This window comes from Tetrao urogallus (assembly GCF_951394365.1).
Source record: "Tetrao urogallus genome assembly, chromosome: 4".
Taxonomy (NCBI): domain Eukaryota; kingdom Metazoa; phylum Chordata; class Aves; order Galliformes; family Phasianidae; genus Tetrao; species Tetrao urogallus.
Genome location: NC_136817.1, coordinates 13376625 through 13388868, shown reverse-complemented (window position 1 = coordinate 13388868; position 12244 = coordinate 13376625). Strand labels below are relative to the sequence as shown.

The following is a 12244-nucleotide window of genomic DNA, read 5'->3' as shown; positions in this document are numbered from 1 at the left end:
TTTGTTTATACGTGGAAATAATACGAAACATATAGTAGGACATGCTTCCCTTGCTGGCATCTTTTTTTTTTTTGCTTTACAGTGGAAGCACATAAGGTTGTCTTACAACTGTACAGAGGTCCCCAGAGTAACAGTTTTGTGCTCATTCCATGCAAACATTATGCCTGAAGCTCACGCCCTACTTTGCAAGGCTGTTTCTTCTGAAAGATGTGCAAAAGAATGGCACAACTTCCTCCCCTGAAAGCACTGGGAGAAAAAAACCACACGCTTTTTGGTAGCACTGAAATACCAGTGAAGGCAAGAGACCTTTTGGAAAATCCATCCTAGACAGAGTCAAATGTTGTCTTGGAGAAGAGTTAGGAGAAGCAGGTAGACTATGCTAATCTAATAGATTGCGTTAATATTATGCATAATCAATATTATATTAAAGAAGTTTTATGCACTGGTCTTGGCCTTTTGCTGTGACCAGTTGCTGTCACTACAGCAGTAACTGTGGTAAGGCTTAAGAGCCTGTCCTATGCATGATGTCTTTTGTTTAAGGGATCTGATTACTTTCCATGCGGAAATCTTTCTTCCGAAACTACTGAATATGAATGTCTGTGTAGGAGACAAATGGAGGTACCGGGAGAAGGCACAGACTCTACCATGTTGCAGTAATATTATATGGTATTTCTTTCTTAGTATTAAATGCTTTCTCAATCATAGAATCGTAGAATATTCGGAGTTGGAAGGGATGCACAAGTCGTCTTCTTCATGCCTTTCTTTGCCTTGTTTTTAGTTACGTAGTTGCTGCAATGTAAACAGACTACAAATTGTAAAACAGAATGGAAGCATTCAGACTTAATAACCATAGATTGTTACTGTGATTGGGTTTATGGCGGAGCCCCACCAATGTTTGTGTGAATGTGATTTTCTTTCACTGGTTTTGCTGTTGAAGAAAATGTAGGTAATGTAGGCAGTATTTCCAAGGATCTCAGGGCACTTGCCAGGAGTTAATTAATCTTTAATATTCTGAAGTCGATACATTATCAGCAAAGTGCTATAGAATACACACAGTAAGATAGAGTATAGCTGGCCAAATAATATTTTAGTGGCAACTGACTTAATACTAATGAAAGCTTTTCCTGTGTGCTTTGCTAATGCAGGCAATGCTGTGAATCAGATCCTGTACCTGATTTACTGTAAAGCAGTCTTTTTCCTACTGTGTTGGTTAAGTTTTATTCTCTGGTTACGTTTAGTGGATGGCAACAAAGACACTGGTTTGTGGGATTTCTGGATGAGATGCTGAATTTGATCCTGTTGCTGAGAACTTCGTTGTCAGGCTACGTCTTCAGGGCCATGCTTTACCAGAGTGAAGCTCGATTTTCTGTTTTCTGCAATGTTAGACATTTTTGGTCACATTACAAACTGTCAGTGGTGTTTGTACACAAAAAATTCTTCAGAATCACATCTAAATTTATTAATGTACTATAGTGTAACTTTTTTTAAAAAAATGCTGTGTTGTGAAAGCTTATTAAAGGAGCAATGAAGGGTTTTGGGAAATGTTTTACTTGATTTCTGAGATTACGTTTTATCAAGTCAGATGGATGAAGATATGTTGCACTGTATTTTGAAAGGCAAAATGCAAGAGATTTAAGTATTCTAGACATGCAGCTGCATGAAAATGCAGGGGATTTCTGTATTCAAGATAAAGCAGGTACATCAATGCAGGTACGTTGCATTTGATGCCTTATGGTCTGCTAGCAGTATTCTTTCAAGATTTCTGCAGTTCTTTCTAGAACTTCATCACTTTTATCTGTGTGTTGACAGTTGAATGTGAATACCTACTGCTTTTTTTGGAAAAAAAATTTTACATATCTAGCAGCAAATGTCTGGTTTGAGTTCATGAAGTGTTTCACATGACAGATAAAGCTACCTAGATATAGAGTAAGAAATGTTACTAACCAGAGTTACAATAACCCAGCATTTTTTTTCTTAAAAAATGGGACATTTGTATTTCCCATTTGTACTTAATTTAGAAGTAGCACCTGATATTGTGTGTGATCTATTTGATGAACCATGGTGACCAAAGATTTGAATCACTTAAAACTAGAAGTTTTGGCAGGCATGTGGTTAGAAATAGAGGAAATATCAGAACATTTTTTCTCCCAAATTTCTTTCCGAATCTGTAATGTGGCCTCTGATAGATAAGCCGTGTTGCCTCTGTGTTCGGTTGTCTATGAAACTAATTTACCTCAGAGCTCTGTGTTACCCCTCTGAAATCGGCATTGCTGACTGATTGCCCCGTGATGGCCTTAGAGGAGAGCCTAAGGATTGATTGGGTTTGCAGATTGACTGACCTGCCTGACTCTACAGTTAGAGTTCCAACGAAAAGTCTCTCACATGGAAATTCACCTCGGTATCTTAATGCAGATTTAGGACATGTGGATGGGGTGCAACGCTTGCTGCATGATTACCATCTGTGGCCTGATAACAGCCTTGGCTTCTGAGTGCATCCATGAAATAATTTCTAGCAGTACAAAATTCACATTGGCTGATGTTTTATATCTGCACTTAATGGAAATAACTGCCGTGCACCAGAGCAAGAACTATTTCTCCTTAAAAATTTAATTTTAATCTGCCTCTGCGGGTATTTTCTGTAAAGTTGTGCTACTTTCACCTTTCTCTCATTTTCTGTTTCACTTTTTGCGCTCTTTTTTTTTTTAATACTTTACTAATATGAAGATCTGCTCGGGTGCTCTTTTGGTGTGCTAGAATCCACTCTTGATTAGCTGTTGGCCCAAATGCAGCCCCAAGATCTCTCTAACTGTTGCTTGTGTAAGTTTACTGTTTCTGTCCTTCTCACCACCTTGCAGAATACTTTTTGTGTCCACATGGTATACTGACTGATTCCTTTCTGTGGACATACAAATAACAGAATATCTTGAAATATACCATGCATAAAACATTACAAGAAGCAATTCTTCAGCAGTAGCGTCATCCTCTCATTGCTCTATGCTTGTATTGCTTAGATTCAATTTAAGTCTCCTTTAGGATATGAGGACCTCAAGATTATTCTCAAGTCTAAAATACATTTCTTATAATACCAGAATAAAGATAGCAGGCCATTTGGTTTGCTTTGTTTCCAATTGGGCTAATCTTTGAAAGTGGTAAAGAAAATAGATTTCCCGATCTTGTTCTTGGAATTAAGATAAGTTGGCATATCAACTTTTTCCCTTTGATGACAGTGAAACATTCTTTTCCTTTCCATTATACGCTCAAAATTCTGTTATAAAGGTTATATTGATCACTGTGTATTTCATCTAATCTGTACAATTTTAACTATCTACTTAGCTAAACGGGAGATGAGAAGAAATTTTTGTATCAAATCTGAGCGCACAGCTGGCAGTTTGGAGAACTATTTGAGAAGAAAGCAATGTAATCGTATTTCTATTTGAATAAGACATTTAATATAAAAGTATTGCTTTTATTCATTCAATATTGTTACTAAGGAGCTACCAATTACTGTGTATCATGTTAGTGAGGCCCCTGACAAATCCATGCAAATCATACGATTTATAATTCATAAATCCCCAGTCCCCCGAGGAACGTTGCTCTTGCACTTACACTAATTGAGTACTTATGTTCATTGATCCAGTCCATATAGCACCTTTAGTCCATATGGCAGCCTTTACTGCAGGGCCAAAAGCCTCTGTTGTTAAATCAAACAACAAAAACCCCTTGGTTAACAGCACTCGGGTGTTCTCAAAATCCAGTTACTTGGCCCCTTGCTTCATTATGCTTCTGCCTTTCAGCTACCAAACTGTAGCCAAGTCAGAGCAGTATTTACGTCTGTCTCCCCCTGGCTGTAGAGGTGTAAAGAGGGCATATTACAGCATTCCTGTTTGGGGATGGGGCTGGAGCAGCCTTTTGGTCATACCTGTGAGTGAGTTGTTCTGGTTTACTGGCTTACATTGGTACTCATGCACATTTGTCCCAGTAGCTGCTCTTAGACGTGGCTCATTTTTAAGAATCAGACAGTAGGTGCTTACTTTTGACTGTACAGTTGTTGGTTTTTTGTTTGTTTGTTTGTTTTTTGGTTGGATATTTGTCTATGTGTAAAGAGAACAATTTTTTTGTCCTCATCACACAGTAGTTGCCAATGGTTATAAATACCCAAATAAGCAGTTGAATAGTTGGTATGTTGTAAAGAGTGAATAGTCATTGCACTGGTGAAGAACAAGGAATCCTATGTAAATTTCGTATGGGAAAGGGAAGTAAAGGTATGGTACTAAAGATGTATTTTGTTTCAGGATAGTATTTTGATCATAGTCTCCTATTTTTCTAATAATATTAACGTAGTATTGTAATTTAGAATAATTTAAGTTATTATCCGGAAGGCTGGCAACACTTAATTCTATCAAAACTGAAGAAAGATAGATGAATGACAAATTAATAATTTACCATCTTTGCATAATAGTGTGGCACAGAATACCAGAAGGATTGATGGCAGAAGAGGTTAACAAATTTTAGCAGCTTCCATTAGCTTTTCATTGTCATATGTTTGTGGTGCTGACTAAAATAAGCTTTGTAGGAGATCTCAGTCTAGGGAACTAATTACTTGTGCCGATTGCCATACTGATGAATAGACCCTCATTGTATCATTCCCCTGAAGACGAGGAGCAGTCTGTGATTCACGACTGCATCCTGGCTGATATTTGATAATAATTTTAACAGATAAATGTAGGTAGGCAGAATGATGAAGTGCCTATCCATGCTCTCCGACTATCAAAGGCATGCACATAGCCAGCTGCGTTCTGCCTTTTCTCTATAATCGCTAAAGGAGAATTTTAAGTTATTAATCGAGCTTTGAATCTTCCTGTGTCTTATGCTGCTTTGTTTGGTTAATTATTCCAAAACCACTAGATTTTATAACCAAAGCATTCAAATTGTAGTATGATTGTAACGCACAAAGTGCAAATATAAGATGTTGAGATAATTGTTGCAAATACTTCAGTATTTTTCTGAAATTAGGAAATCAGGATGATGAAGAATAGCACTGCCTTTTCATTGATGTTAGAAAAAAAGCACAAATTTAACAAAGCTGGATACAGGAATAGACTTTTTTTTTTTTTCTTAATAGGATTATTTTGTCAGCTTTTTAGTATCTAGGAATTGTTTAAAAGGAAGGCTGTGCAAATGGTTGTGGCTTTTGTTACTGTGTGTGTTTGAAACTGGGTGTACGTTAAATAAAACTAATTTCTGCCTTTAGATCTCAAAACTAGGAATATAGATATCAGGTATTTTTAACATTGGGATCTCTGAATTAGTTATGGCTATTCATTTGTCAGTGTTGACAGCTGTACTTTCTATTAGCTCCTGGACCAGAGGTGGAATGTATACGTACATTGCCAGTTACTGTTTTAGTACTAGTAATGTTAACAAACAAAGCCAGTATTTTATAACTTGAGCATACAGGTTTTCAGGCTATAAACCTATCATGCCTATTCTGTGTGTCAGGCATTTTTTGTTTGTTTATTTTGCTATTCCTGAAATCGTGGGGTTTTCTTGGTATCTTTTCAAGGCTAAAATATTGTTTTACAGTGGTGTTCAGTCATGATCATCTAACGAGATAGTAACTGGCACTTATATATGGCCATATTAAAAAGACCTACATATATTTGGAGCGTACAATGGAATATAATGAATTTGATATAACCTTTTCTAAATGTAATTTTTTAAAGGTATGCCTTCAATATAGCAATTATTACACATCATAACATGTAGTTTTTAATTAAATGTAAAAACACAACTACATAAAGCTGAAATCCAATCTGATTTGCTTGGAAATAGATTGCTATTTCAATCTTTGGGAATGGTTTATTTAAAAACAGTAAATGGAAAAGAAATGCATTTTCTTGTGTTGTTCTAAGCCTCAGGGGCTAAATGTAATGAATATTTTAAGAGATTATTTTAATTAAATTCCTGCACATCTAAACAGAGTAATATTTTATTATCACATACATAACCATGTAACTGAGGTATTCATTAAAGTTAACACTTTCTGGACCAAGAATTCATGGTATGATTTACTGACCTTGTGCAAAAAGGCACAAATTAGGAAGAAAAATGAAGGGGGACAGACTTTGATTAATATAGGTAATGCTATACCATATTTATAATAGCCTTTTCCCTATTCTGGTTTATAAATGCAGTCACTGAGAAAGGTGCCCTGCTGAGGCTGAAATGAGGCTGAAATCGGAGCACATGCCACTAGAGTGTGGGGAAACTGATCACACTGTCAGCAATTCATTTCAAAATGATGTATTTAGTGCTCATTTCACCTTCCAAGAAAAAAGGGAAAGGAGTTCCTTAGACTGGAAGGTGATATTGTTATTTTCAAGGACATACCTAAGTAAAAGATTGCAGAAAGGGGGGAGGTTAAAAAAGAAGGAAAAAAAAAAAAAGGCAGCGCAAACAAGGAGAGCTTTATGCAGAAATTCAGTGCTACCATGCTGTTTGATAATTGCTAACATATGTGGCTCCTCTGTTTCATTGTAGTCGTCCTCGTGAGTTCTGGCGCCTTGACTACTGGGAAGATGACTTGCGGCGCCGGCGACGATTTGTGCGTAACCCCCTCGGATCGACACATCCTGAAGCGACACTAAAAGCAGCCGGAGAACATGGTCAGTGTAAAAACTGCTTCTCACCAATAGCAGCAGGTTACAGTACGTGGAATGAGGGTTAGACCTTCCTTCCTACAAGATGCTATAAAATTGTCCCAGACCCAAAAGGTTTGTCACCGCGTTTCAGATGTGGTCCGTACACAGAAGGCCTGACCGTTGCTTATTATAAGCAATGCTGGTATTTGTTAAGCACCGTCATTACATATTAGCTGAGAGATAGCTTATTGTGCATGCTCTGCACAGCGATTACAAATACAGTTCTTACGAAGTACAACAAAAGTGTCATTTTGCCATTAATTCTTGGACACACGTTCTTGTGGTAAATTACCTGTTTATGACTTAGTAACTTGAAAAGATAATAGTCAGAGATTCACAGCAATTATTTCACTTAGCCCTAGCATGTATCTGCCTATCCTTACACATAGATGAAAACAAAAATAACACTTACAGAGCTGAACTTTAGTCAGACCTTGTGTGTGTTTAAGTCCTCGAGGATTTCTGTAAGAATTTGATATGGAAGAAATAGTTACAACTGCCAGAACGTAAGGTATTGTTCAAGCAATAAATGGTACTGATGACTCCTACCTGGCGATTTTCAAAGCAGATCACATTTTTAACAGGTTTTTTTTTCCCTCGTTTTATTTTTGGGGATCACTCAGCTACGCGCTGCTATCTGTTCTATAGGAGTGCATTTACAAAATGAACCCAACACTTGCTTTCGGAACTCTAAACAACCAAAAGATAAAAATCCACGGCTAGTGAACTTTGGGTTTTAGTCTGGAATGTTTGTCTGTGTGATCTAATGGATTTTATAATTTATTATATTCAAAAATAATTTGATTACAATTAAAACAATACCCTTCCCTCCTTGAATTCACATAACTAATTAGAATCATTAAATGTAGGTATTATTTTTCTTTTTTAGTCTATGGATTACAGCATATGTATGCATACACACACGTATTATATATGGAGATATTCACTTCGTGCTAATTTAACATTATTAAGACTGTTATATGGACATAGAAGAACATTGCTGTCATAAAGTTAGTTTCTATCAGGCATCTTAACCTCTTGCACTCAGCCTTAAAAAGCCATTTCTGGAAGAAAATGTCTACAATATGTCAGCTGATATAATGCCAAATGTGACATCAGTCCTTTAAAATAAATGACCATACAGAGAATAGTCAATAAAGTGATCTAAAAGCAATGTTCATAGAGACCTACATCATTCTCTATAGAAAGAGGAACAAGATGTAGAATTAATTAACCCACTTTTTGCTTTGGGGCTTGTTGTTAATACTGTTTGTTGTTTCTATGCCATGGACTTTAATGACACAAGATTTCTTTCTGTTTAATGCCACTGGATAAAGAACTGCCCCCTTTAAAAATTGTGTAGCTTAGATTAAATTGGTCTTGACACATTTTGAAGTATTCTCCTCGTGTGTTCCTGTTTAATATTTATATTGCTTAACAAAACATTGAAAAATAACATTTATTTTTACTGCAAAATATTTACAGCTCCTACCTGCATTTGTGTAACTTATTTTTTCATAGGAATGAAACATAAGTGCACACTATGGAATTATTCATCTTTCACAGTGAAATGATATTTTCATTAATCCATGCCATTGTTTCAAGGGTTACTGCTCATACTTGGTTTGTAATTGACAGGAGTACAATTTTTGTCAATACAAAAGAAAGCTGAATAGAGGTAGCCCTGTCTGATAAAGCATAGCTGATAGCTAACCATAGTAATTGAAATAGGGCTAATTTTTTTCTGTCATTCCTTCTGTTCAGCATTTAACATCCATTGCAGTGTTCAGTTATATTTAATTTCTTGATGTTATTTTATTCTGAATTTAATTGCATAATACCCTAGTTGACTGTTGTCATTCTGTTTACTTATATATATCAAGTGAATTTTCTAGTTTACCTTATTTATGTGATTTCTGAAAGTACAGCTAATGGCTGCCTGAGTGTAGATAGGCATGCAGTGCTCCTGTTCTCGGACTCTCAACTGGCAAGGTGTAAAATGACCCAAGTACAAACTGAAGTTCAACTAGAAGCTACGTATAATACATATAATACAAATACAAAAGTGGTTTTGCTGTTGGTGGTGGTGTGTGTGTGTCAGCCAAAGGATACAGTTGTCATAAGGGTCATCAATCACTTGATCTATTTGTTTCTGAAATGTGCTTATAATTTTTTAGTATTAACTAATTCCAGGTCAGAAAGTAGCATTTTTTGGGGATATTCATAACCAGATTTTCAGACCCTGGTTCCAGGATGTGACTATCCTTAGAATTTGCTGTAGTGTTTTCCTTTATGTTTTATAATTACTTATCAAAAATTTATCATTAATTATTCTATTTGAATTTTACGTGTCTCTAAAGAAAAAGCATTCTAAAATGATGGATCGGAAGTTCCCTACTGCCTATTTAGGCTTTTCTACAAAGAAAACAGAACAAAACTAAAACTGAAATTGGACATAGGGGATCTTGCCGAAAGGGAAAATAATGCATAAATAATGGAAAAGTGTTGTTGCATGCTTGGTAGCATGGATTTTAGTACACTGGTAAGTACACATTAGTAACTGCTGGGTGTCTTGCAAATCAAATCAGACGTATTCCCTGTCCCAGAGAGCTCACAGTCATGCAAAGATCACAATTTTCAACTGTGAAAAAGCTTCAGAAACAATCAGAAGCCTAGATATTGTTCAGTAAAACCTACAGAGAACAACAACAATCAGCTCTGTTGCAGCCTCGTTGTGCATTGTAGTAGCAAGAACCAATCTTTTCCAGGGATTGATTTGATTTGAAGGAGAGCCTCTGGTGCAGAGGTGGCAGAATAAATACCTGAAGACTGATGTTCTCTGTTCAGACAATCAATACCAACCCCATGACTATACTTCTGGCTACCTTCTAGTTAAAAACAAATTTTTTAATTCTGACAATTTAATTGCCATTCCCAAGTTCACATTAACTTGCCTGGGGGAAGGAAAGGCTTTAGGTAATTTTTCAAAGGGAAAAAAAATCTTTCCCAAATGGGTATTTATAAAAGTCAGTCTAGCAGTGTACCTGGGGATAGCGGAAAGAGATGTGAGGATGGTTTGGGATGGAAAGAGTTAGCTTTCCTCTGTTTCGTCTTTCCACTTAATGTTCAGAATAAAACCAAAATAGTTATAAATGATACAATTTATAAAGTGTGAAAGTCAGAATTCTATTCCTGGAAGGTAACATTGTGCGAAAAATGAGTAATTGAAGCCTCCTAGCTGGAGCCTGACCCCCCCCGCAGTACATGCTTTTGCAGGATAATCTTTATCTGCTTGAAAATACAGTATCTGGCTTCTCAACAGGCAATTTTGTCTCTTTATTTTAATTCATATTTCTTAAGAACTGGCGGGGGTGGGCTGGGCTGGAGAGCAGTTGTGTTGCAGATCAGAGCATTGTGACTGAAAGGGCGAAGCACTGATTGTGTACAGTATTGAACTTGAGTGGTCAGTTGTCTTTGCCTCAGCTCAAGGGATGGTAAAGAAGTCTGAAAAATATTATTTTAACAATCTGATGGGAAAGTGATTGCTTTTCTTAATTTTGTCTTAAAAAAATAAATGACTTAGGGTAGCTTCCAGGAGGCCATTTTTTTTTTTCTGATAAAACAAAGTGAGAGGAATTTTTTTAATGCATCTTTTCCTGTAATTGATTTTCCTGATATATTTGTCAGACATTCTGTAGGGTGCTTCCTGATACTTCATTTTTTTTTTTTTTTAATATCTTTTAAAAATTGTGTTTCTTCTTTAAGTTGTAGCCAAATAATTCAGAATAACCTGTCCTTCTGTGAATGTTGGGAGTTGAATGATTTTTTTTTTTACCCCCAAGTATTCCAGAGATACAGCTGGAGCAAATCAAGCTCTGTCAGATATATTTGCAAAAATTTCCTTGAGAGTGGGCCTTCCCAGTCTGTTTGGGAAAGACTGTGTGGAAGTGCAGTAGTGAAATGTACTGAAGGAATGAGTGTGCCAGGTAAACACGCTGCCAGCACAACATAGGCTGTACCTTTTGGTCTTGCTTTTGAAAACAGGCAAGCGAATGAGTGGAGGGAGGTCTGCAGGGCTGGAGCCAGGAGGTGTGATGCCAAGCAGGGGTGGGTCTGGCAGAAAGCAGCCTGCCCTAGCAGATGTCTGAGCAGGGTTTGGGACCTGGGCTGTGGCATCACCCCTGCACATGTGTGGGTAGTGAACGTGTCGCATGATAACTAAACATGTTGCGTGGTGGCATGCATCTCTATTTGGTAAATACAGAAAGAACTGGACTGTGACTTGTGGAACACATTCATCTGCAAAGCATAGGTGAATTGATGTGAATTGTATTCCATTTCTGCACAGGTGCTCACGTGCCCCTGTGCCTGGGGGCTGTAGGCGCAGTGCTTTATTCAGCCCAGTGCAGAACAAGCAGACCTGGACTCATTGTGCTGCCTGGCAGCAGTCTTGAAAAAGGCAGTTCTGCAATGTGTGTGTGTTTGAATCACTGTAAGATAGTTTGGGAAAGAAATATCTGGTGAGGGAAGGTAAGGCAGGAGGTTTGTATTTATGTTGCTTGATCCTCTTTGGTTGAAAGCTGCCATACTGATTTTACTTTTTCTTGATGGTAGGATGGCAGGATGTGTCACAAGTTGTGCTGAGTTTAGAGCTATTAACCTTAAGACTTTCAGTCTTAAGTGAGAATAGGTAGAAAGAAAGTTTGAAATAGCGTCTTAGGGTGAGGGAGGCCAAAATGTTTGAATGGGTGTCTGAAATAACACATGTCCTTGGCCAGCATTAAAAAGAAAAAAAAAAGAAAAAAGAAAAGCAAACCGATTCTCCTCTATTTTATCCACGGAATGGTTTTGTTCTATTTTACTTTTTTGATCTTCAGCAGAAAGCTGCTGGGCTGTGGAGTGCCAGTGCATGTGGTGTGTGTTAGTACTCTGTCGGTAATTTTACTGCTGCTAACTTCAAATCCTCCAGGGGGAGTTAATTACAGGAAAACCCTTCTAACCATCAGCTGCATATTTCCATGACAAGAAGGGCTTCAGCTCACACTGAACAATTCCAGAATCGAAGTTATCATTATTTACATGGGTATGCTGTAGGAGAAAGTAAAACTTGGGTTTGTACGATGCTGTTAGGGCTTTTTGACAATTCACTTTTTGCTTACTGCTTACGTACAAGGGGAGAAATTGTCCTGCAGAAGTGGAAGCCTATTCTGTGTGGCAGTATGGCAAGATGAACCTCTTTTGTTTCTTTCTCTCTTTTTTTTATTATTTTAAATTTTTTATTATTATTATTATCTACAGCAAGCACGGGGCATTTGTTGGGATATTTTAGAGTTTTTTTTTTTTTAAATGTATTTTTATTTTGTTATTTTTCACTTAATTGCAAAGTCTATTACTCACAATTTATGTGCATATATGTAGTTAATTTAAGCTGTATAACTCGCCACTGGGGACTTGCCTCCTGCTGGAAGTGTTTGCACGGTAACATTTTGGTTTCAAACGAGTAACTCCCGTCCTGCGTGGCAGCGCTCCGAGGCAGCACTTTG

At 37.1% G+C, this 12244-nt stretch overlaps 1 protein-coding gene across 3 annotated transcripts in view; it reads left to right on the top strand.

Moving 5' to 3' along the window:
- Nucleotides 1-12244, top strand: part of LRBA (LPS responsive beige-like anchor protein) — a gene marked incomplete at both ends in the record, with an annotated part of 363076 nt that overhangs the window by 183619 nt on the left and 167213 nt on the right. For all 3 annotated transcript variants that reach the window (XM_079534450.1, XM_079534449.1, XM_079534448.1), the window contains one exon: nt 6541-6665. In XM_079534450.1, coding sequence (XP_079390576.1) covers nt 6541-6665 — 125 coding nt within the window. The remainder of the gene's footprint in view (nt 1-6540; nt 6666-12244) is intronic.